This window comes from Geotrypetes seraphini, chromosome 3 (assembly GCF_902459505.1).
Source record: "Geotrypetes seraphini chromosome 3, aGeoSer1.1, whole genome shotgun sequence".
Taxonomy (NCBI): domain Eukaryota; kingdom Metazoa; phylum Chordata; class Amphibia; order Gymnophiona; family Dermophiidae; genus Geotrypetes; species Geotrypetes seraphini.
Window position 1 is genome coordinate 30,678,371 of NC_047086.1, and position 26,599 is coordinate 30,704,969.

General features: G+C 47.2%; 1 protein-coding gene across 3 annotated transcripts in view; it reads right to left on the minus strand.

Moving 5' to 3' along the window:
- Nucleotides 1-26,599, minus strand: part of MAP3K7 (mitogen-activated protein kinase kinase kinase 7) — a 207,799-nt gene that overhangs the window by 66,586 nt on the left and 114,614 nt on the right. For all 3 annotated transcript variants that reach the window (XM_033937843.1, XM_033937842.1, XM_033937841.1), the window contains exon 11: nt 21,982-22,141. In XM_033937843.1, coding sequence (XP_033793734.1) covers nt 21,982-22,141 — 160 coding nt within the window. The remainder of the gene's footprint in view (nt 1-21,981; nt 22,142-26,599) is intronic.

The following is a 26,599-nucleotide window of genomic DNA, read 5'->3' on the forward strand; positions in this document are numbered from 1 at the left end:
GGGCCTCCAGGTATTCCCCTACCTGGACGACTGGCTGATCAAAGCCCCGTCCAGGGAAGGGGTTATCTCAGCGACCCAACAGACTATTACCTACCTACAAAGTCTGGGGTTCGAAATAAACTTCCCAAAATCCCAACTACGCCCCTCGCAGTCCCTACAGTTCATCGGGGCCACACTGGATACGGTTCGCCTCCGTTCCTTCCTCCCCCCTCCGCGCCTAGAGGCGTTAGTAAGTCTGAGTCGAAGGATCTCTCTGCTGACCTCGGTATCAGCTCGACAGATGATGACTCTCCTAGGCCACATGGCCTCCACCGTCCATGTCACACCCTTCGCCCGCCTCCATCTGAGAATCCCTCAATGGACCCTGGCCTCTCAATGGCGTCAAGACCGGGACCCGATCGACCGTCCCGTGACAGTGACTCCTTCCTTGCAAAGATCGCTCCGCTGGTGGGCCGACTCTTCAAATCTTTCCAAAGGTTTACTCTTCCTCGCCCCTCATCACAGCAAGGTTCTCACCACGGACTCGTCAGAGTACGCTTGGGGAGCCCATCTGGACGGCCTACGCACGCAGGGGATGTGGTCAGCGGAAGACCACCGCTGTCACATCAACGTGCTAGAGCTCCGAGCCATCTATCTCGCAGCTGTAGCCTTTCAACATCTGCTCCACGACCGGGTGGTCCTCATCCGAACCGACAACCAGGTAGCAATGTACTATGTAAACAAACAAGGAGGAACAGGGTCTTGGTCCCTCTGTCGGGAAGCTCTGCGCCTCTGGAAATGGGCAATCTCCAACAACACCTTCCTTCGAGCGGTGTACATACAAGGAGAACAAAACTGTCTGGCGGACAGACTCAGCCGCCTCCTCCAGCCACACGAGTGGTCACTGCACTCTCAAACCCTACGACAGGTGTTCAAACAATGGGGGACACCTCAAATAGATCTGTTCGCATCCCCCCACAATCACAAACTGCCTCTCTTCTGCTCCCGGATGTACTCCCCGGACCGGCTCGAGGCCGACGCCTTCCTCCTCGACTGGGAGGGAAGGTTCCTGTACGCGTTCCCGCCGTTTCCTCTGATCCTGCGGACGCTTGTCCACCTGAAAACAGTACAAGCCACCCTGATCCTGATTGCTCCTCGCTGGCCACACCAGCCTTGGTTTTCCCTTCTACTTCAACTCAGTGTCAGAGATCCACTGCCTCTGCCTCGGTTTCCCTCTCTACTATCACAGGGTCAGGGTTCGCTGTTACATCCCAATCTTCAATCTCTTCATCTGAATGCTTGGTTTCTTTCCCCCTGACTTCTCTCCCCGTGTCTCAATCAGTCAAGGAGATATTGGAGGCCTCTAGAAAGACCTCGACGAGAACCTGCTACTCCCAAAAGTGGACCAGATTCTCAGCCTGGTGCTCCTCTCACAGCCAGGACCCGGTATCGGTCCCCGTCCCCCTGGTCCTTGACTATTTACTTCAATTATCTCACTCCGGCCTAAAGACCAACTCCATTCGAGTACACCTCAGTGCGATTGCAGCCTTCCATCAGCCCCTGGAAGGGAAAGCCCTCTCGCTCCACCCCCTAGTCTCTCGCTTCATGAAGGGTCTTCTGAATGTCCACCCTCCTCTCAAACCTCCTCCGGTGGTTTGGGACCTTAACGTGGTTCTGGCTCAACTAATGAAACCTCCATTTGAGCCCCTAGACAAATGCCATCCAAAATTCCTCACTTGGAAGGTGATTTTCCTGCTTGCGCTCACTTCCGCTCGGCGAGTTAGTGAGCTACAAGCTCTAGTGGCGGACCCACCCTTCACGGTATTCCATCACGACAAGGTGGTACTCCGCACTCATCCAAAGTTCTTGCCTAAAGTAGTGTCTGATTTTCATCTCAATCAGTCCATTGTCTTACCTGTGTTTTTTCCCAAGCCCCACTCTCATCCCGGAGAGGTGGCGCTCCACACTCTTGACTGTAAGAGAGCGTTGGCCTTCTACCTCCAACGCACTCAACCACACCGGAAAGTCCGACAATTGTTTTTGTCCTTCGACCCAAACCGGTTAGGTCACCCAATCTCCAAGCGCACCTTGTCCAACTGGTTGGCCGATTGCATCTCCTTCTGCTACGCTCAGGCTGGTCTCGCACTGCATGGTCGAGTAACGGGACACAAGGCCCAAGCGATGGCAGCCTCCGTAGCGTTCCTCAGGTCCACACCTATTGAGGAAATCTGCAAGGCTGCCACGTGGTCTTCGGTTCATACTTTCACCTCCCATTACTGTCTGGACTCTCTGTCCAGGAGCGATGGCCGGTTCGGCCAATCGGTTTTGCGAAATCTATTTGCCTAAATTGCCAACTTCCCTCCATCCCTTTTCAGTTAGCTTGGAGGTCACCCACATGTGAGAATATCATGCCTGCTTGTCCTGGGATAAAGCACAGTTACTTACCGTAATAGGTGTTATCCAGGGACAGCAGGCATATATTCTCACAACCCGCCCACCTCCCCGAGGTTGGCTTCTTTGAACATAAGAACATAAGAAACATAAGAAGTTGCCTCCACTGGGTCAGACCAGAGGTCCATCCCGCCCAATGGTCCGCTCCCGCGGCGGCCCATCAGGTCCGCGACCTGTGAAGTGGTTACTGACCACTTCTATAACCTACTTCAAGTTCTATCTGTACCCCTCTATCCCCTTATCCTCCAGGAACCTATCCAAACCTTCCTTGAACCCCTGTACAGAGTTCTGGCTTATCACCTCCTCCGGAAGCTTGTTCCATGTGTCCACCACCCTCTGGGTAAAAAAGAACTTCCTAGCATTTGTTCTAAACCTGTCCCCTTTCAATTTCTCCGAGTGACCCCTAGTGCTTGTGGCTCCCCACAGTTTGAAGAATTCACTTTCTCTATGCCCTTTAGGATTTTGAAGGTTTCTATCATGTCCCCTCTAAGTCTCCTCTTCTCCAGAGAGAACAGCCCCAGCGTTTTTAACCTGTCAGCGTAAGAGAAAGTTTCCATACCTTTTATCAGTTTAGTCGCCCTCCTCTGCACTCCCTCGAGTACCGCCATGTCCTTTCTGAGGTACGGCGACCAGTATTGAACACAGTACTCCAGGTGCGGGCGCACCATTGCGCGATACAGCGGCATGATGACTTCCTTCGTCCTGGTTGTGATACCCTTTTTGATGATGCCCAGCATTCTGTTTGCTTTCTTTGAGGCTGTCGCACATTGCGCCGATGGTTTCAGTGATGTGCCAACCATCACCCCCAGATCCCTTTCAAGGTTACTCACCCCTAGCGGTGTTCCCCCCATTTTGTAGTTGAACATCGGGTTCTTTTTCCCTACATGCATGACTTTGCATTTCTCTACGTTAAAACTCATTTGCCACTTATTTGCCCAGTCTTCCAGTCTCGTTAGGTCCCTTTGCAGGTTTTCACAGTCTTCCGTGTTCCTAATCCTGCTGCAGAGTTTGATGTCATCAGCAAATTTGATAACCTCACATTTTGTCCCCGTCTCCAGATCGTCAATAAATATATTGAACAATAGAGGTCTTAGCACCGACCCCTGTGGAACTCCGCTCGTGACCCATTGCCAGTCTGAGTATTGGCCCTTTACTCCAACCCTCTGTTTCCTGCCTGCCAACCAGTGTTTGATCCATCGGTAGATATCCCCTTGCACCCCGTGGTTCCACAGCTTTTTTAGTAGCCGTTCGTGAGGTACCTTGTCGAAGGCTTTTTGGAAGTCAAGGTAAATGATGTCTATGGATTCCCCCTTATCCATCTGGCTGTTTATTCCCTTGAAGAAGTACAGCAAGTTTGTGAGGCACGACCTTCCCTTGCAGAAGCCATGCTGGCTCACCTTCAGTTGTCCATTTTTTTCTATGTGTTCGCAGATTGTGTCCTTTACCATTGCTTCCATCATCTTTCCCGGAACCGAGGTCAAGCTCACAGGCCTGTAGTTTCCCGGATCACCCCTTGATCCTTTCTTAAAGATGGGCGTGACATTTGCTATTTTCCAGTCCTCTGGGATCTCTCCAGTTTTTAGGGAGAGGTTACATATTTGGCGAAGTGTCTCTGCTATTTCGTTTCTCAGTTCTTTTAGTACCCTTGGGTGGATGCCGTCCGGGCCTGGTGATTTGTCGCTCTTCAGTCTATCTATCTGTCTGAGGACATCCTCTTTGCTTACCTCTATTTGTACCAGCTTTTCGTCGTGTTCCCCGTTTATAATCACTTCGGGTTCTGGGATATTGGATGTGTCCTCTCTGGTGAAGACTGACGAGAAGAATTTGTTTAACCTGTCAGCTATCTCTTTTTCCTCCTTTATCGCTCCTTTCCTGTCTCCGTCGTCCAGTGGTCCCACTTCCTCTCTGGCTGGTTGTTTCCCTTTCACATACCTGAAGAAGGGTTTGAAGTTTCTTGCTTCTCCTGCCAGTCTTTCCTCATATTCTCTCTTTGCTTTCCTGACCTCTCGATGGCATTCCTTCTGGTGCCTTTTGTGCTCTTCCTGGTTCTCCCTTGTTGGTTCCTTTTTCCATTTCTTGAAGGATGATTTCTTGTCGCTTATCGCCTTATTAACTGCAGTTGTTATCCATGCTGGGTTTCTAGTTTGATTTTTTTTGCACCCTTTCCTGAACCTTGGGATGCACAGGTCTTGTGCCTCGAGCACTGTGCCTTTAAGCAGTGTCCAGGCTTCCTTTACGGTCTTCATCTTCCCTGAGCTGTTGCTGAGCTTTTTTCCTACCATTTTCCTCATGTCTTTGTAGTTTCCTTTTCTGAAGTTGAGTGCTGTCGTTGTGGTTCTTTTCACCTTTGATGTTCCCATGTTTAATTTGTACTGGATCATGTTGTGATCGCTGTTCCCTAACGGTGCTAGTACCACCACTTCCTTTGCGGGTCCTTCTAGCCCGTTGAGGATTAGGTCTAGAGTGGCATCCCCTCGCGTTGGTTCCGTGACCAGCTGCTCCATGAAACAGTCTCTTATCACCTCTATGAATTTAGTTTCTCTCGTGCAATTTGAGTGCCCAATGTCCCAATCTATTCCCGGATAGTTGAAATCCCCCATAACCACCACCCTTCCACTTTTGCACACCTGCCTCAGTTCGGCCTCCAGGTCCAGGTCGTTTGCTTCTGGCTGTCCTGGTGGGCAATAGTAAAGTCCCAATTTGATGTCAGCTCCTTCCCCTCCTGTTAGCTTAACCCATAGTGACTCCAGACTGTCTGCCCTTATTGTTGTTTCTGATCTGGATGAAGGAATGTAGTCTTTTATATACAGTGCTATTCCTCCCCCCTTCTTGTGCGCCCTGTCCCTCCTGTAGAGTTTGTACCCTGGCAGGGCCACATCCCATTTGTTGTCCTCTGACCACCATGTCTCTGTGATTTCTATTATGTCTAGGTCCTTATTTCTGGCTATAACTTCTAGCTCCCCCATTTTAGTCCTTAGGCTCCTAGCGTTTGTATATAGGCAATTTAAGTCCCGGTTAGTTACCTTTTCTTTTGGGTCTACTCTTGATTTGATGCTCCTACTGGTCGCCTGCTTCTTTGATAGCCCTCTGGTTCCGGCTGTGTCCTCCATGTCTTGCTCTTTAGCTCTACTTTCCTCTCGGGTCCCTGTACTGTATCCTTGGGTTTATGTCCATAAAGTGTCCATTTTGCCTCTAGTCCACTATCTTCCTTTCCTGTTTCAGTATCCTTGCTCGATACTGTGGTCCGATGTGTCGAGGTCAGATCGACTCTCGGCTTTCCCCTTGTTATCAGTTTAAAGTCCATAAAGTTATGTCCATAAAGTGTCCATTTTGCCTCTAGTCCACTATCTTCCTTTCCTGTTTCAGTATCCTTGCTCGATACTGTGGTCCGATGTGTCGAGGTCAGATCGACTCTCGGCTTTCCCCTTGTTATCAGTTTAAAGTCATGTCTATGCAGGTCTGGATGTTACGTGCCAGCATCCTCGTCCCAGCCGTGCTCAAATGCAGTCCGTCTCTCCTGTAGAGCTTGTTTTTCCCCAGGAAGGTTGACCAGTTCCGTACAAAGAGGAAACCTTCCTCGTCACACCATCACCTCAGCCATCCATTTGTTGCTTGCAGCTCGGTCTGCCTCCTCGCATCTGCCCTTGGCACTGGCAGGATCTCTGAAAAGGCTATCTTCCCTGTCCTCAGCTTCAGCTTCCTCCCCAGGATCTTAAACTGCTCGGTCAGTGTAGTCATGTTGAAATTTCTTCTGCTGATGTCATTTGTTCCGACGTGGATTATCACTGCTGTTTCCTCTGTCTCAGCTCCCTCGATGATTCTCTCAATTCTGTCGGAGATGTCCTTTGTCCTCGCCCCTGGAAGACATGTCACTAGGCGATCCGCTCTGCCTCCTGCTATGTGACTGTCCACCTCTCTCAGGATTGAGTCTCCCACCACGATAGCAGATTTTCCTCTCCTCAGCTTCCTCCTGGGTCTCAGGTCTGTGTCGATGATTGGGTCCTCCAATCCTTCCTTCTCCTGATTTGGTTCTCCGCTAGGTTCCTCTCCCTCGGTTCCTGGTGGGTCCTGGCGGGTCCCGGTGTCTCCTGGCGGGTCCTGTCCTCCATCAGTTTGTTCCCTTCTGAAGAGCGGGTGTTCCTGTGTTTCTACCATCTTGCAGGCCTCCTCGATGAATCTTTCGAGCTCCCTGACCTGTTCGTTGAAGTAGTTCTCTCTGGTGGTGTCCTCAGTTGGTTCAAGCTCCCTTGGTTCCTCTATGGAGCGGAGTCCTTCTAGCTCCTGTACTTTGATCTGCAGTCTCCCGACCTCCTTCTTCAGGCTAGCCAGTTCCTGACATCGACTGCATATGTAGGCCTGCCTCCCGGAAGGGAGGTAGTCATACATGTGACAATCAATGCAGTATACTGGGAAGCTTCGCTGGCCTTCTGCTGCCTCCATTGTTCCTTCCTTTGCTAGTTAAATGAACTATAGACCACGAGGGGATGCGCCCCCTAGTGGAGCAGGAAGGCACGCATGCGTGGAGCAGCAGAGCAAACTTAAATCTTCAATCAAGTTTGCTTGAAAATGGTTCCGCATCGGGGCTCCGTAGATGACGTCACCCACATGTGAGAATATATGCCTGCTGTCCCTGGATAACACCTGTTACGGTAAGTAACTGTGCTTTTCTTTCCCTTCTACCCCATTGTTTCCTTGTTATAGTTTTAATTACCTTGTTTTAATTTGTCTGTTTTTAATGATTTTTATATTGTTGTTTTTGTTTACCTCGTATTTTTTGTATATTTTAGAAATTTATGTTATTATTTGTACATCGCTTAGTAATTGTGATAGGCGATTAATCAAATAACTAATAAACTTGAAAACTTCACTTTTTCCCTAAAAAAGAGGGAAAAAGTTAAGTTTCCAGTAAATGAGGGGGGTTACAACCCCCTAAACCCCCCACAACGCCAGCGCGATCTCTATTAAGTAAAGTGGGGGGGTTCCCCACCAACACCCCCCGTCGGACCCCTTAAAATACTGTTTTTTTCGGTGCGCTTCCGCCTTGCCTTTGTCGGCGCGCGCTTTTGTCTATGAACCCATGCGCAGACATTGCCGTGATGATGACACGCATACACGTGATGTCATCAAGGCGACATCCACGCACTTCTGGGTTCCTCAAACTGTGGTCACTACCTTTAGTGTGCCCCGGCTGGAGAAAGTTTGAGAGACACCGATATACAGGCACCCTATTAGCAAGAAATTAAGAGACAAACAATGTATATTAGCTCCAACAAGCATGTACGTACACATAAGTAGAGGTAGAAGTATCGGGATACACAAAGCAGCAGTCGATAGTACGGGACGGCGGGTGGATGAGGTGGGGGTGGGGAATAAAAATCAATAAGCAGATGGCAAAGAATAGAAATTGTCTCTCAGGGGGACCAGTAGGATATTGGTGCTGGGAAGCAAAGATTATTCAGCAGGGGAGAAGGGATCCTGAATACAAAATGGTTGCGATGGGATGGGCTTGTGGAAATGGATTAACTAGGGGGGGAGGCGCATCCTGATGTTAATAACGTGTGCTTACAAGACATCCCTTTTCTGCCCAAAACATTTCTTCATTCTGTGCCTAAACTGACTTCTAAATTTCATTCTTAGAATCAGACCTCTTCTGTGACATTTTCTGTTGAATATGGCCTCCAGCTAGCACTAAAATTAAAAACAACCCCCCCCCCCGCCCATTACAAAACATGTGATGGGACAAATAAGGCATGAGACATATGTCATTTTTCTGCAGCATTTTTCAGTCGCCACTACTGGGGTTTGGGGGCGTTTTTTTATTTTTTTTTTTAAATTTCAGTTTCTGAAGTATTTCGGCAACTAACCTGCACAATCTTAGTCCACAATAACTGATCCCTAGAGATGTTAATCACTAGCTTTTAACTTTGTTAATTCCACTCAATTTTAGCATCTTTTGATCATGGTAAACCGCATAGAACTTCACGGTCCTGCGGTATATAAACTGTTATTATTATTATATGACAAGTGTAATCCTTTCAGTTTCAGCAGGAGCCAAACCGTTCTGTGGTCCTCGTGGGATTGCACGGCAGGACATTAACCCCCCCCTGCTTGTACCATACAAATTCTCATTCTCAGCCAAACAGGCTTGAAGGAACCACCCTCAGCTCACGGCTCGGTTTAGGCTCAATCTTAACCAACAGGATGATAAGCAGCAGCTGGGATCAGTACGGCAGCTGTAGCAAAGGGAGCCACCGAAAGCTTTCTACATGAGCTGTTCGCTGGAAACAAAATCAAGGTCCAACTAAAGAGGGATCATGACGAATCTGCTTATTTTAATACGTACTAGTGATGCTGCTTTAAAAGTTAAGAATACTATAAAGGAACATGCATACTGCTCTGCTGTAGGTGGCTCTGATTCTGGGAACGCTGGTCATTTTAAACCTAGGCTGCCTTTTTTTTCCCCCTGCTGTTTAAATGCAGTGCTGAGATAGCAGAAACCTGGCATCTCATATTACTGCAGAGAGAGATCCCGGGTAGAGAATGACACAGGAACTCATTTTCCTGTCCCTGTCCCGTTGCCGCAAGCTCCGTCCTCATCTGCACGAACCTCAAACAGTTTAAAATCATAAGTGTTCGAGGCTTGTGCGGTTAAGGCGGAGCCTACAGGAATGGGGCAGGGACAAACTTGTGGGGATGGGAGGGGAAAATTGAGTTCCTGCGGGGACGGGGACTAATTTGTCCCCCCCCCACCCCCGTGTCATTCTCTAATCCTGGGGTTGTTAAGTACTGTGTGCTCAGTCTAGACGAGGGAGAAACAGAAACCTTTGCTCAGTTCAGGACCTAGGATTAAATACCATCTCCGCACAGCCTTTTGCATATATAGGATCTAGGAACATACCCCCAATCACTTTCTACTTTATGCTGATTTCCAAACTCATTTAGAAACGGAAAGGGAGAATACGACACCTTGCAGCAGCAAAGCATCCCTTCTTGTACGTATTAGAAGGATTAACGTTTTCTTTTTTTTTTTTTTTTTTTAATCATTTGACAGCATCTCTTATGTGGCTGTCCTATCTTTTTGAATCCGCTAGGACAGACATGCTGCCCTTAAGGATATTGGCAATAAAGAGTCATATACTGCTCCAACGAAATAGACGGATGTGCTCTGGCCGTTTTCTTCAGTCACGGCATCCTTGGGAAATAAAGAGGTAGCTGGGTGATAAGGTCACAGTCAGAGAGAGAGAGAAGGCACAGTCTGAGCAGATCAACCCATGTTCATAATAGTATAACTAAGCACAAAAAGTAGAAAACTAGTCAGCTGCTGTAGCACACATAGTAACATAGTAAATGACGGCAGATAAAGTCCTGAACGGTCCATCCAGTCTGCCCATTAGTTATACCTATTAAAAATACATGATTAAATTAACTTGTCTCTTCTTTGATATTTCTGGGCCGTAGACTGAAAGTCTGGTATTGTCCTAGGCTCCAACTGCTGAAATTGCCATCTAATCAAGCCATTGTGACATCACTGCTGAGGTTGGCTCTTAGAGATTGGTGGAATGAGGCATTATGACATCACAATCTCAGCTCTGGAATGTTGCTACTCTTTGGGTTTCTGCCAGGTAATATAGTAAATGACGGCAGATAAAGACCTGAACGGTCCATCCAGTCTGCCCATTAGTTATACCCATTAAAAATACATGATTAAATTAACTTGTCTCTTCTTTGATATTTCTGGGCCGTAGACTGAAAGTCTGGTATTGTCCTAGGCTCCAACTTCTGAAATTGCCATCTAATCAAGCCATTGTGACATCACTGCTGAGGTTGGCTCTTAGAGATTGGTGGAATGAGGCATTATGACATCACAATCTCAGCTCTGGAATGTTGCTACTCTTTGGGTTTCTGCCAGGTAATATAGTAAATGACGGCAGATAAAGACCTGAACGGTCCATCCAGTCTGCCCATTAGTTATACCCATTAAAAATACATGATTAAATTAACTTGTCTCTTCTTTGATATTTCTTGGCCATAGACTGTAAAGTCCACCTGGTATTGTCCTAGGTTCCAAATGCTGAAGTTGCTGTCCAGGTTCACTTCAGCCTATCCAACCATCCCGTTGTTTGCAGGACATCTACCATAAAGTCTGGCCAGTAACATCCTCATGTTCCATGTTAGTAGAGTTCCCATTGATGTCCACCCCAGCCCATCCTACACCGAATCACCATATATGGGACACTGTGCAGGTCTGTCCAATACCGGCCTTAGTTCTTTAATTTACATCCTTCGTTTTCTAATTAGAGATCCTCTATTTTTATCCTACGCTTTTTTAAAATTCCATCGCCATTTTCCTCTCCACCACTTCCCTCGGGAGGGCATTCCAGGCATCTACCACCCTCTCCGTGAAGAAGAATTTCCTAACATTGCTCCTAAGTCTTCCAGATGTGCAAAACCAAACCCAGTAAATACAATGCCAATGTACACAACGGGGCCTAGCCATTTCGCTTGAAGCTTTTTCAAGGGTTGTGTCTTCCACTTCAGCCAAAAAGCAAACGTCAGCAGCAAGCCACTTATTTTTCAGTCAGCAAAAAGCTGTATCACTGTGATCTTTGGATCGGCTGCAGCGTATGTTTCAAAAATGGCCACCGTCGGGTCATCAGAGATAAGTGTGCTCTCATGTTTGGGGCAGTTTCTCTATTTCATTGCAGCCTCTTGTTTTCATAGTAATTCAATACTTTTTTTGCTATATTCAGCCCTTATTGATAGCAAGCTCACCGTGATGTAGGTTTTCTGACACAAACACACAAATTGAGAATCAGAGTGTTTGCATAAAAAATGTGGCTTTTTTTTAAATTAAAAAAAAAAAATTTCACATTCTGGCGTCACAATGGGGCTTTGACCTATGATAAGAACCTTTATCCCACTAGTTTGTCATTTCAAAAACTCCGTTTTTTTTGACAAAGGGGAATTTGAGGTCTTTTATCCCCGTTGTGTACATTGGCATCATATTTACTGTGTTTAGTTTTGGATGTCTGGTTGTGAGTAATCACTTAAAAAAGTGAAGGCAATATTGTGCTCAAAAAATATATATGCAGATCATAGGTGCATGCATTGAGGGGGATGAGTCTGAATATTCACTCTGTCTCTCAACGCCAACAAAGGGCTCTTCAGCTTGGAAAAGAGACGGCTGAGGGGAGATATGCTTGAAGTCTACAAAATCCTGAGTGGAGTATAACGGGTACACAATGGATCGATTTTTCACTCCGTTAAAAATTACAACGACTAGGGGACACTCGAAGTTACAGGGAAATACTTTTAAAACCAATAGGAGGAAATTTTTTTTCACTCAGAGTTAAGCTCTGGAACGCGTTGCCAGAGGATGTGGCAAGAGTGGATAGCGTAGCTGGTTTTAAGAAAGGTTTAGACAAGTTCCTGGAGATAAAGTCCATAGTCTGTTATTAAGACATGGGGGAAGCCACTGCTTGCCCTGTATCGGTAGCATGGAATATTGCTACACCTTGGGTTTTGGCCAGGTATTAGTGACCTGGATTGGCCACCTTAAGAACGGGCTACTGGGCTTGGTGGACCATTGGTCTGATCCAGTAAGGCTATTCTTATGTTTGGCGCTGCACACAAGTTTCATTTCCTGCTTTCAAGCCGCGGGCTTTTCTCCACCAGCGTTTTTTGCGGTTGAGCTTACAACATATAATCCCCCTGAAGAAGCCAATACGTGAAACGGTTAAGGCCACTATTGGGATATCTGATAAGTGCCTTCCTTTACTGTTTGCTGGTTGAAGTCAGTATTTTGAACTTTGCTGGATTATTTGGCTTGGTTAGAAATTGCCTATCATTGATTTTTCTTGTATGCTTTTCGGCTGCTTTTGGAAAAGATTTTAAAGTGCAGCACTTTTGAATTATGTGGCTGTTTGGTTAATGCCTTAGTGCATTAGGTGAATATTATTAAACACAGAGTATATGTTTTTCACTTTTTGTACGTTTGAGAAAAAAGGAGGGGTTTTTGACCCATGATAATACCCTTGCCCTCATATGTGCCCTTGAACCAAGCCATGAGCTTTGGGCACGGGGACATCTGAGGTCTTTTCCCCTTCATAGTTAACATCTATTTCTATTCTATTTTGTGTTCATTTTCATTGCATAGGTTGTGAGTAATAACACGGTGCCCCTCCACTTTTTTTGGATCACTTCCCAAGTCTCCTACCCACAGAAACTTAAACTAAACTAAAACTAAACTAAAACTTAGCTTTGTATACTGGGCCATCAAACCAAAGGAAGCTCAACACGGTTAACAATAATTAATAAAAAATATACCAAAAGTTGCAAGGGAATTAATTTTTAAAGTATTTTGCAAATAGGAAAGATTTTAAAGGTTTGCGGAAGACTTGGAAAGGACTAGGGCATCGCAAGGTTAAAGGAAGTTCATTTCATAGTTGAGAAAATTTAAAAACCAAAGAAAGACCAAAATTCTCGATTCCTTTGATTCCTTTCCTAGAAGAGAGAGAAAGCTTAATATTGTTGGGTACCTCTCGCATAGGAAAAACTATAAACGTTCCATGATAAGAGGAGCAAAAGGAGTAAAAATGGTATATAAAATCTTAAAAATAATACATGCACATTTAAATTGAATTCTAAATGAACCGGGAGCCAGTGAAGGCTCAAAAACAGAGGAGTCACGTGGTTGAACTTGTTCTTTCCGTAGATCAACTTTGCAGCGGTATTCTGAATCAATTGCAACCTTTGAAGGCAGATCTTTGTGATGTCAAGATAGATAGCATTATAGTAATCTAGCTGAGATAGCATAATTCATTGGACCAAAACAGAAAAATGGCATTGGATGGAAATAAGATCTAACCTTTCTCAACATTCGTAAACTAAAAAAACATTTTTTGACCAGAGAGTTTATTTGATCCTTAAAGGTAAGGGAAGAGTCCAAAAGTATTCCCAAGATCTTGGAAGAGAACCCAATTTGCAGAGAAGCCCCAGAATCCAATAGTATGGTGGAAGGGAGACAATCTAATTTTGGACCTAACCACAAGAGTTTGGACGGACATAGCCCAAGCTTGAAGTCTGGAAATACAATGATTTATTTTAAAGACTAAATTGATGATGTTTGCATCAATTTGATCAATATAAAGATATCATCCGCATAGGTATAAAGCGTTTCCCAAGGTGACAACTTAAAGGTGTTCAGAGTAGTCATATAAAGATTGAACAAGATTGGGAAAGCCATTGACTGAAGATGATCGGTGAACCTCAAGTTAACAGAGCAGCATCTTCAGTAGTGCGTAACATTTCTCTAGCTATGGATCTAGAGTCAATTTTGCACATGTACGACTACTAGACAGCTGTAAGCTCACAATAAAGAAATAATAGGTCAGAGATTTATGGAGATGGTGTAGAAGGCACACTGCTAGCTCAAACAAACAAAAAAATGTAATCGTTGTTAAGATTAATGGAATAGGATTAACCAATTTTAGAGCTTCTAGGTCACAATATTTCTAGGGATTAAACATTTTTCCCTCAAAACCTCTCCCCCCACCTAAAGAAAACCACTGTCCAACAAACCCCAGAACAATATCCTCTCTATATAGCACAGTTATTGTATTGCTTATGGGAGGGCTCCCCAAATCTGCCCAGGTGAACCCATAGGCAGTTGGGTTTTCAGGATGCTCATAATAGCCATAAGAGAAATCTACAAACAGTAGAAACTCACCTTGAAAGCCCAGCGAGCTATGGGATTCTGAGCCTTGGTTAATGGATGACAAGCTTTGTCAAGGAGAGATCCAAAGTGGCCCTTGTAGAATGGTTAGAAGGCAGTGAATCGGAAACTCATGACAGAAAGCTCTGTGGGCTTTATTGCAAGGACCTGCCTTGTCTGACATGCTACGAGTCTAGCAATGACCGAGGCCCCGATGCTCTAAAATCCCGTGGGTCGCTGCAGCGCTGTTAAATTTTATCAAATTTCCAAAACAGCTTGCAATGCTCAGTGAACCTTGCACACAAATGAGATTCACGGAAATCCTATCCAATTGGCTGTTGAAGAAAGCGACTTGACACGTGCGCAAAACAGTTCATGGTAAGAGGCGCAAATGTGCGCATGCGCCAGGAGATGCAATATCGTAGGCATGCAGGAGTGGGAAAAGGTGTGCCTTATTGCGTCCATCCCATTGCAGGGAGGGCGGAAAGCACAGTTACTTACCGTAACAGGTGTTATCCAGGGACAGCAGGCAGATATTCTTAACGCATGGGTGACGTCACCGACGGAGCCCCGGTACGGACACTTTTACTAGAAAGTTCTAGTTGGCCGCACCGCACATGCGCGAGTGCCTTCCTGCCCAACGAAGGAGTGCGTGGTCCCCAGTTAAGCTAAGCCAGCTAAGAAGCCAACCCGGGGAGGTGGGAGGGACGTAAGAATATCTGCCTGCTGTCTCTGGATAACACCTGTTACAGTAAGTAACTGTGCTTTATCCCAGGACAAGCAGGCAGCATATTCTTAACGCATGGGTGACCTCCAAGCTAACAGAGAGGGAGGAGGGATGGTTGGCCATTAGGAAAATAAATTATGTAACACAGATTGGCCGAAGTGTCCATCCCGTCTGGAGAAGGTATCCAGACAGTAGTGAGTAGTGAACGTGTGAACTGAGGACCAAGTGGCAGCCTTGCAGATTTCCTCGATGGGAGTGGAACGGAGGAAAGCCACAGAAGCAGCCATAGCTCTGACCCTGTGGGCCGTGACAGCACCTTCCAGTGAAAGACCGGCCCGAGCATAACAGAACGCAATGCACGCAGCAAGCCAGTTGGAAAGCGTCCGTTTAGAGACAGGACGACCTAGACGGTTAGGGTCGAAGGACAAAAAGAGCTGAGAGGACGAGCGGTGAGCCCTGGTACGGTCAAGGTAGTAAGCAAGGGCACGCTTACAGTCCAGCGTGTGCAACGCCTGTTCCCCAGGATGAGAATTGGGCTTAGGGAAAAAGACAGGCAACACAATGGACTGGTTGAGGTGAAATTCAGAGACCACCTTGGGAAGGAATTTAGGATGGGTACGCAGAACCACCTTGTCATGGTGAAAAACAGTGAAAGGTGGGTCGGCAACCAGTGCATGCAGCTCACTAACCCTCCTGGCAGAGGTGATGGCAATGAGGAAAAGCACCTTCCATGTAAGAAATTTGAATGAAGTTGTGGCAAGAGGCTCAAACGGAGGTTTCATGAGGGCAGATAAAACCACATTCAGGTCCCAGACGACTGGAGGAGGCTTCAGAGGTGGTTTGACATTGAAGAGGCCTCTCATGAACCGGGAAACCAGGGGATGAGCCGTGAGAGGTTTTCCGAAGATAGGCTCATGAAACGCAGTGATGGCACTGAGGTGGACTCTAATTGAGGTAGACTTGAGGCCAGCGTCGGAGAGAGAGAGCAAATAGTCCAGTACAGTTTCCACCGCCAATGAGGTGGGATCGTGGTGATGTAGTAGACACCAAGCGGAGAACCGGGTCCACTTCTGATGGTAACATTGGAGGGTGGCCGGTTTCCTAGAGGCATCCAAAATACGACGGACAGGCTGAGACAGATTCTCTGGAGAGGTCAGCCCGAGAGAAACCAAGCTGTCAGGTGGAGTGAGGACAGATTGGGATGTAGTAGAGACTGATGCTGCTGCGTAAGTAGAGTAGGAAACACAGGAAGAGGAATGGGCTCCCTGGAGCTGAGCTGGAGCAGGAGGGAGAACCAGTGTTGGCGAGGCCACCGAGGAGCGATGAGAATCATGGTGGCTCTGTCCCTGCGTAGTTTGGATAACGCCACAACATCAGAGGCAGGGGAGGAAAGGCATAGAGGAACCAATCCGTCCAGTCGAGCAGGAATGCATCCGGGGCCAGATGATGAGGAGAGAAGAGTCTGGAACAGAACTGGGGCAGCTGATGGTTGTGAGGAGCTGCAAAGAGGTCCACCTGAGGAGTGCCCCACCAAGCAAAGATGGAGCGGAGTGTGGGAGGATCCAGAGTCCACTCGTGAGGTTGAAGGATGCGGATGAGATTGTCGGCCAGGGAGTTCTGTTCGCCCTGGATATAGACAGCCTTGAGGAAGAGACTGTGGGCCGTGGCCCAGGTCCAGATGCGAATGGCCTCCTGACAGAGGAGGGGAGATCCGGTGCCGCCTTGCTTGTTTATATAGTACATGGCGACTTGGTTGTCTGTGCACAGGAGAAGAACCTGAGGGTAGAGAAGGTGCTGGAAGGCCTTGAGAGCATAGAACATGGCTCTGAGTTCCAGGAAATTGATGTGATGTTGACGCTCCTGAGGGGTCCAGAGTCCCTGGGTGCGAAGATCTCCCAGGTGAGCTCCCCACGCATAGGGGGAGGCATCTGTGGTGATGGTCATGGAGTGAGGGGGTAGATGAAAGAGTAGACCCCTGGAAAGATTTGAGGAGTTCAACCACCATTGAAGAGATTGCTGAAGAGACGATGTCACAGAGATGGGATGAGAAAGAGGATTCGAGGTTTGCGACCATTGGTTGGCAAGAGTCCATTGAGGCGTTCGGAGGTGGAGTCGCGCCAGAGGAAGCACATGGACCGTCGAGGCCATGTGGCCCAGGAGGACCATCATCTGCCGGGCTGGGATGGAGTGATGAAGGAGCACCTGACGACAGAGGTGGAGCAGGGTCCATTGTCGGTCGGAGGGGAGAAACGCCCTCATCAGAGTGGTGTCGAGAACTGCTCCAATGAACTGAAGTCGCTGTGAGGGAAGCAGATGCGACTTGAGGTAGTTGATCTCGAACCCCAGGAGATGGAGGAAAGAGATGGTGTGATGAGTGGCTTGTAGCACAAGTGGAGACGTAGGTGCTTTCACCAACCAATCGTCCAAGTAGGGGAACACCTGGAGGTTGTGAGACCTGAGGAAGGCCGCCACCACAATAAGGCACTTGGTGAACACCCTGGGCGATGATGCGAGGCCAAAGGGGAGCACTTTGTACTGATAGTGACGGTGTTGTATCTGAAATCGGAGGTAGCGACGTGAAGTCAGATTGATTGGGATGTGAGTGTAGGCCTCTTTGAGGTCTAGGGAACATAGCCATGCGTGTTGAAAGAGAAGAGGGTAAAGCGTGGCAAGGGAGAGCATTCTGAACTTCTCCTTGACCAGACACTTGTTGAGGTCCCTGAGATCAAGGATGGGACGGAGATCTCCTGTTTTCTTGGGAACCAGGAAGTAGCGGGAGTAGAATCCCTGACCCCTTTGGTCCGAAGGCACCTCTTCGATGGCATTGAGAAGAAGGAGGGATTGGACCTCCCTCAGGAGGAGGAGGGATTGGGAGGCGTGAGAAGCAGACTCGATGGGAGGATTGTCTGGTGGAAAAGTCTGGAAGTTGAGAGAGTAGCCGTGGCGAATGATGTTGAGGACCCACTGGTCCGAAGTGATGATCTCCCAACGGCTGAGGAAGAGCTGAAGTCGTCCTCCGATAGGCTGAGGAAGAGGTAGCGACGGTGGGAGACTGGCTATGCCCTGGAGAAAAGAGTCAAAAGGGTTGAGATGGTTTTGATGGAGGAAGAGGCTTGGCAGGCTGATGAGACTGCGATCGAGCCTGAGGTTGATGCTGGTGACGAGGACGGCGAGACTGTTGCTGAGGCGGGTTGAGAGGTCTGGCCGAGAACCTTCGCTGGTAGGAAGACTGTTGTCTGTAGGGGCGAGCAGGTGGAGTCTTCTTTTTAGGTTTGACCAGAGTGTCCCACCTGGTCTCGTGTGCTGAGAGCTTCTGGGTTGTCGAGTCTAGGGACTCCCCGAAGAGTTCGTCACCCAGACAAGGTGCGTTAGCCAGGCGGTCTTGGTGATTAACGTCAAGGTCAGAGACTCTCAACCAGGCCAAACGGCGCATAGCAACAGCCATGGCAGATGCTCGAGAGGTCAGTTCAAACGAGTCATAAATGGAGCGAACCATGAACTTCCTGAGTTGGAGGAGGATGGAAATATGCTGCTGGAAGAGGGGGACCTTACGTTCCGGAAGATATTTTTGTAAGGAGGAGAGTTGTTGCACCAGATGCTTCATGTAGAAGGAGAAGTGGAAGGTGTAATTGTTTGCTCTATTTGCTAACATTGAATTTTGGAAAAGGCGCTTACCAAATTTATCCATAGTTTTTCCCTCTCTGCCAGGAGGGGTGGAAGCATATACACTGGAACCCTGAGATTTTTTCAAGGTGGACTCCACCAGGAGAGATTCGTGGGGCAATTGAGGCTTGTCAAACCCTTGGATTGGAATGACCCGGTACAAGCTATCCAGTTTGCGAGGGGCCCCGGGAACAGTGAGGGGAGTCTCCCAGTTTTTATAAAAAGTTTCCCGTAAGATGTCGTGGACGGACAACTTCAAAAATTCCTTGGGAGGTTGCTCAAAGTCTAGGGCATCGAGGAAAGCCTGAGACTTTTTAGAGTCGGACTCTAATGGGATAGAAAGAGCTGCTGACATCTCCCTAAGGAATTTAGAGAAAGAGGACTGTTCCGGTTTGGAAACGGTGTCGGCCATGGAGGGTTCTTCGTCGGTCGACGAAGCGTCCTCTTCGGTACCGTGCGGGGAGTCTTCCCATAAGTCCGGGTCCCTAACATTGGGGTGTGCACGTCTGGACTTCGGTGTGGAAGGCTCGGTATGGCGGGTCTTTGAGAGAGATTTGCCTGAGCGTACCGAGGCGGTACCGGGTGAGGAAGACCGATGTCATTCCTGGGACCGGGAAGGGTCGGCAGCGGCACGGGCATGCACTATAGGCGGTTCAGCCAAGAGTACCGGCATGGAGGTATTAATCGGTACCAAGGGGGTCGACACCGATGGGACAGTGCGAGGCTCGGACCGGTCCTGTACCGGAAGGTGCGGGGCCAGCAATGCCGGCAGCAGTTGTTGTAGTTGTTGCTGCAGCTGTTCCTGTAATTGGGATTGGAGTATGGCCGCGATGCGGTCATCCAGGGGGGGCACCGGTACCGCTTTTTTCTTCTTCGGTACCATAGGTGCCGCTCTACGCTCCGGCGATGAGGAGGCCGATGACGAGGCACTCACCGATATTGGAGCGGAGCGTTTACGGGGTCGGTGCGGTGCCGGGAGGGTCGGCGTCGCGACCGTGGCAGGAGGGCGTTCCAGAGAAGTGGAAGGCTTCTTAGCCGGCTTACCTGGGCCCAGCGACCCCGAAGAAGGATCCGGTGGTGTCGACGTAGTCGGTGCCGACTTTGGAGGTGCCGTCGACGTCGTGGCAGATTCCATGGCAGATCCGGTACCGAACATAATATTTTGTTGGATCTGCCTATTTTTTAAAGTGCGCTTTTTAAGCGTAGCACAGCGGGTGCAGGTGTCAGCCCGATGCTCTGGACCCAAACACTGGAGGCACCAATCGTGCGGGTCGGTGAGAGAGATCGGGCGTGGCACACCGCTGGCACTTCTTAAAGCCCGGTTGAGGGGGCATGAAGGGAAACACGGCCTCCGCAAAATCGAATCCGGAGGCCTGTATGGTGGCAACAGGCCCCGCCGGGGCTGGCCTGAAAAAATAAGGAAAACTCAAGGAGTTTTTTTTTTTTTTTTTTTTTTTGAAAGCAAAAATAAAGGGAACCCGAAGAAGAAAAATAGAAAAAAGTGAGAAAATACGCGAGCGGGAAGGCAAAAATTAGTTTTTCAACGGCCGTTGAAAACACATGCGTCTTCTTCGCTCCGCGGAAACGAAGAAACTGGGGACCACGCACTCCTCCGTCGGGCGGGAAGGCACTCGCGCATGCGCGGTGCGGCCAACTAGAACTTTCTAGTAAAAGTGTCCGTACCGGGGCTCCGTCGGTGACGTCACCCATGCGTTAAGAATATGCTGCCTGCTTGTCCTGGGATAAAACTACTTACAAGCAAGCCATACAAATGTGAAAATGCAAAATATGTATGCTTTTTTTCTACACTGCTTCAGCGGGACATTCATTTAATCTGTTTTCTATCCTGTCTTTCCCAAAGAGCTCAGGACGGGTTACAGGTGCCCTTGTCCCATATTTTTTTTTTTTTAACTTTTAACAAATGCACACGAGATGTGCCTTTGACATACGCACAAAACATGCTTCTAACACATGCGTATCAACGTTACTGGCACCTTCAGACCTGTCGTTAAATTTGGAGGTTGTGGGTTCAAACCCACGCTGCTCCTTGTGACCCTGGGCAAGTCACTTAATCCCCCCATTGCCCCAGGCACATTAGGTAGATTGTGAGCCCGTCGGGACAGACAGGGAAAAATGCTTGAGTACCTGAATAAAGTCATGTAAACCGTTCTGAGCTCCCCTGGAAGAATGGTATAGAAAATTGAAATAAATAAATAAAAGGCCACTTCATTTTGTGCATCATATGGGCAAAGTCCAGAGTGCTCATTTTAATACCGAGGAGCTCATTTTAAGACATTTCGAAACGATTATCAGAGGCTGCTACAAAACACGGAAAAGACCGTGTTTCGCCTATTTGTGCATTGGTAGCGGAAATACTTCAGTGCTAAACCGGTTAGATCTGGTTTAGCATTGATTGCTAAAGGCATGGGGGTAAGCTTAGAGTATCGGGGCCTGTGGGTTGCAATTTTTCAATTAGGGCCACAGAAGCTCATTTTGGGAATGTGGTGAAAATAAAATAAATATTTAGGTCCCGTACAACGTTTTTAAAAAAAAGCCTACTTCTCTGGGAATCTTTATCATTGGCAGCTCTGAGAAAAAAAATGAGGATGGCGAGGTGCAGGACGGTACTCTCAGTTAACTAATTTAGCGGGCATTGTTTTGTCTTCAAATACGAGGTTAGCGTTCATAAGGGAGTGACTGAGATCTGCTGCTTCATAAGCAACCCATTGAGAAGAATTCATGATATCAGCAGCACGATACACATTTGTGTTAATGTACTATGTAGAAGAGGGAGCCTTTTTAAATGTAAGGCTCTTGTTTTAAAACATAACGGCTCACAGGCCGTGTATGGCAACGCATGACAGGAGGACGATTCTCCAAAGCCATAGCATAACCACTCCATTCAGAGCTGAACAGAAGGCGACTGAAAATACATCCGAAAACCAGAATGTTTTTGCCACTCAATCGGCAATGAGACCTCTGTGCGTGACCCGGCAAAGAGACGGTCATGGAAATCTTGCAAGACCAAATTTCAAAATCACGGGAGTTATATCTAAAAATGTCAATTGTGATGGGCATTCACCCATGGGGGTTTTGTACTGCGCACCTTTGGTGTTATTGACTTTCATACTGTTCTGGATGCTTTGTTTTCTGCTTGTTCTACTCATGGTTGTGTGTTCCTTTGCAATTGTTAATAAAGATAATTGGGGAAAAAAAAAAAAAATCACAGGAGTTAATTTTTTTTTTTTTTTTTTCTCCCTCCCTAAACTTGAGATAATTCACTATTACTTTACTCTGCCCACTTCTATTCAGAGCATTTAACTTCTAGTCTGGTAGCGCTGAGTATCAATGCCCACTTTAAGCACCGAGAAACCAGCCTAGTGAGTATTTTCAAAACGTCTCAGTTTTTCCTTCTTTGTTTTGGAGGCGATGGCAGTATTTGCTTTACCTGCAGTTGCAGACATCCTTGCTTCTATTTCGGACATGTCAGCACTCATCCTCTTGCCATCGACAGGCCCAAGTGTTGACTGGGGCCGGCCTCGGGTGTCTGACAAACTCTCCACACTGCTGCCACGAGAAGGAGGCAAACTGAGGCGGCCAGTATCACCCTGCAAAAAACCGATAAATCTAGGGTCAGTAATGAAGTGGGGCTGTAGCTATATTAAATCTGCAACTGTAGGCATACAATTGTCTATTAACGTCATTCTCATATCTCCTTTGTCCGCCACATCAGAAAAAAGCAAGATTAGGATATGGTAATGTTACCAATTCAACAGGTTACATGCGTGCTCAAAAGGGCCGCCATCAGAAATTTCTGGGCCCCTTACTGAGCAATCCTATTGGGCCCCCCACGCACCCCTTCCCCCCCTAACCCCTCCTTCTTCCATGGGCCGAATACCCACATACTATTCTCTGTCGCCGCACTCTTTGACCAAAAGATCTGTAAGCCTGCAACCACGTCAAGGTAGACTCTTTCAGCAGGGCCCTAACCTAACCTAAACTAAACTAATCTATACCTATCTATTCTAAACTAACATATGTCTAATACTGAACTAATAACAAACCAACAAACATCTGCATAATAAATAACTAATAACTAATAAATAATAGAGCTAGTAGCTATAATTCACTTTTGAATGTAAAATCTCAGTTAAGGATTTCTTTTGACCTTTGTAGGCCAGTAGTAGATCACAATTGCACAATATTTTTTTGTAACAAGTATTAAATGTGTTTTTATAAATACTGTAAGCTTAATAAATATATCAGAAAAAACTACACATCTGAGCGCATATCTGAACATACACGTCTGTATGATCCCATCCTCTTCAGCTTGCCTATAGCTGCATCATGCATGTTAAAAATGTACGATATGTTGATATGTGCACCTTCCTTCCTTCCCATCCATCCTCCTCAGCCTGTCCTTACACATCCACAGCTGCATGTTAATGATGATGTATATGTTATGATGATAAATAAGTGCATACGAGCACATCATTAACATGCAGCTATGGATGAATATAAAAAAGAAACAATATTCTGTACAATTGTCAATTTATAAATCAGCGTCTTCTCCCCACTCTCTCTTCCCCATTTCCCTTCAGTGTCCTCAGCCCACTCTCTCTCCACTTTCCTTCAGCGCACACACATAAAAACAAGCAAGTAATTTATATCATTTTCATTCTATTCATTCATAGAAATTAAAGTCTAAATAATGCCAGTCATATAACAAAACATGATTTTACAAAAATAATTCCCTGCACAGTCAAGCCTGCAAGGATTACTAGAAGTCTTTCAGCAGCTCCCCTCCCTTCCTCCCCCTTACCTTTGTGACCAAGTCAAAATGATCTACCAACAATAAAATTTTAAAAACACAAAGCACGCTGTACGCAGAGAAAATGTTAATTATCATTTATATTCCGCAGGTTTTCAAAGAGGTCAAGGCAGATGACTTTATGCAATGTCACCTCAGTAACAACTATACAAAAATAGACAAATATTCCCCCTCCCTTTTTACTAAAGCGCGATAGCGGTTTAGTAAAAGGGGGCCATAGTGCAAAATATAGACAGCATATATAAATTCTCAAAGCAGACACATTTTGATCACTAAATTGAAAATAAAATCATTTTTCCTACCTTTGGTAATTTCATCAGTCTCTGGTTGCACTTTATTCTTCTGACTGTGCATCCAATATTTTTTCCCTTCTTTCAGCCTCCTGTATGCTTCCTCTCCTCCAGACCTCATTCCCTCCCCAAACTTTTTCTTTGTTTCACCCTGCCCCTTCTTTCTTTTTCTCTCTCTCCATACCCCCTTTCTTTCTGTATGTCTGTTTCTCTCTCTCTCACCCTGCCCCCTTCTTTCTTTCTCTCTCCACACCCTCTTTCGTTCTGTATGTCTGCCTTTCTCTCTCTTTCCGTGCCCCATTTTTCTTTGTTTCACCCTGCCCCCTTTCTTTCTTTCTGGCTTCCTGTCCCCCCTTTCTTTCTTTCTCCCTGCCCTCCCCTATGCCACCGCCATTGGGAAAATGCTGCCACCGCCACTGGGGAATAGGCTGCCACTGCTGCCATCGGGAACAGGCCGGCACCAAGTTCGCCCTGCTGCTTATTAATGGTTCCCTCTTTAAAAATAGTAGGGACAAAACACCACGATATTTTCTCTGTAGTGGCTCCTCTTACTTGGAACTCTCTTCCTTTATATATCAGAAAAAATAAAAATTTAAATCAATTTAAAACTAATTTAAAATCATTTCTTTTTAAAATCTCTTTTGACCTCTAAATTCACTTCATTGCTAATTTCTATCTTAGAACTTTCAATCCCTTCCTAATGTTTCCTTCCTCCCCTCTCAGACCACTCTTTCTCCCTCTCGGGAAAATATTTTTGTAACTTTAAGCCCTCATGTTCATTCCATATGTGTCATAGTATGTTAATATTGTTTTGTGTGTCCAATTCCTTTTAGTTAAAGTAGTACTAAGATATTGTTATTTTACCCCTTTAATGTTCAATAATATATAATTTAACAATGTTTGTTATATTTTGTTAATCGCTTAGTTTGTAATAAGCGATACATCAAATAAAATTAAACTTGAAACTTCTCTTCCCCGCGGGGCCGACCAACTCTCGCCACCCGACGTTAATTCTAACGTCGGAGAGGATGTTCTAGGCCAGCCAGGCAGCGATTGGCTGGCCCAGACCGTCCTCTCCGACGTCAGAATTGACGCTAGTGGTGAGAGTTGGTTGGCCCCACAGGGAAAAGCAGGGAGAACTTGGCGCCGGCCTGTTCCCGATGGCGGCGGTGGCACTCAAGTGGCTAAAGAGCCGCAGTTTGCCGTCCTAGGGAGAACACTGGAGGGTGGCCAGCTGTACACCCCCTTGGGACGTAAACCCGGGGCGAGACGGACCGCCCCCCCACCCTCCCCCACCTTGGTATGCCACTATCTGTACCTCACTCCCTCCCTATGACCAAAAATTCTCCTTTCTTCTATTCCCGTGTACACAACCATCTCTTTCCCCCCCTTCCTCTCTCCCAAGTCCATGCTTTCTGTGTCCAAAAACACATTCCCTCCCCCACCTCAGCATCTCTTTCCCTCCCTTCCTCTCTCCCAAGTCCATGGCTTCTGTGTCCAAAAACCCATTCCATCCCCCACCTCAGCATCTCTTTCCCTCCCTTCCTCTCTCCCAAGTCTATGCCTTCTGTGTCCAAAAACCCATTCCCTCCCCCACCTCAGCATCTCTTTCCCTCCCTTCCTGTCTCCCAAGTCCATGCCTTCTGTGTCCAAAAACCCATTCCATCCCCCACCTCAGCATCTCTTTCCCTCCCTTCCTCTCTCCCAAGTTCATGCCTTGTGTCCAAAACGCACTCCCTCCCCCCTTTTGTGTTCCGCGTTTGCCTCCCAGCCCATCTTTGCAACTTTCTCAGCAAAACGGAGCTCGAGCCAAGAGGCTTGTCTCCTGTTTCCTGCCTGCCCTGCCGCGCACAAATAGCCGACCGGAAGTACTCTCCGATGTCAGCGCTGATGTCTGAGGGCAGGCTTTGCTTAAGCCCTCCCTCCGACGTCAGCGCTGACATCGGGATGTATTTAACTCCGCAGGTCCCCCGTCCTGCTCTCTCCTGTGCACCTGGGGCGGACCGCCCCGCCCCGCCCCCCCCCGCGTACGCCAGTGGGACCGGCACCGGTCCGTGGACCGGCGGTTGAAGAACTGTGGCCTAGGACCCTGGGGGAGCCCGGGCCCCCTGTTAGCTCCGGGCCCCTGAATGCAGGACTGGTAGTACTGCCTTGATGGCAGCCCTGGTGCTCAAGAGGGCAATGGGAGAACACACCATACAGCCAAGAATTGATCAAGAAATCTTCAAAAATCCAGTATAAAGTTCATTAAGGAAAGGTACGCTAAATATAGAAAATCAATTTAAAAGCGGGGTGAGACAGTTTAATAAAGATTTTTACATGATTAACACGCGTAAATACTTAGTCAGCTCATTAATATGCAGGATGGGCTGGCCTGGCCTTTGCAACCTGTACAGCGGCATGCTAACATCTTCTCTATATCCTGCTCCATTAAGAGCTCCTTTTACTAAGCTGCGTTAGCATTTTAGCGCGCGCTAAATCCGTGCTACGCGGCTGAAACTAACGCCAGCTCAATGCTGGCGTTAAGGTCTAGTGCGCGGAGCAATTTAGCGCACGCTATTCCACGCGTTAAAGCCCTAACGCGGCTTAGTAAAAGGGGCCCTAAGTGAAAGAAAGGGTGGGGAGATGCAAGCAGGCTTTGATGCTTGCTATTCTGTCTAAGAAAAGGGTTTTTTTTTCACCAGAAAATTGGTGCATGTACGCGAGGAGGCCTAGCCCCTGATGAAACCAAGCGTGAAACGGTTGGGCAGCCGTCAGGCATGAAAGATAAGTGCCTTCCTTTCATAGCACTATAAGCACTTTACAGTTTTATAGAGCCTGTTAAAAATAAATTAGAAGTAAATTAAAAATTAATTTGCACACGTCACTTTACCATGACCGATGATGAACACACCGCCCCAGTAAGGGCACGAAGAACTAATAAGTATTGCCTTAGGTGTTTGTGG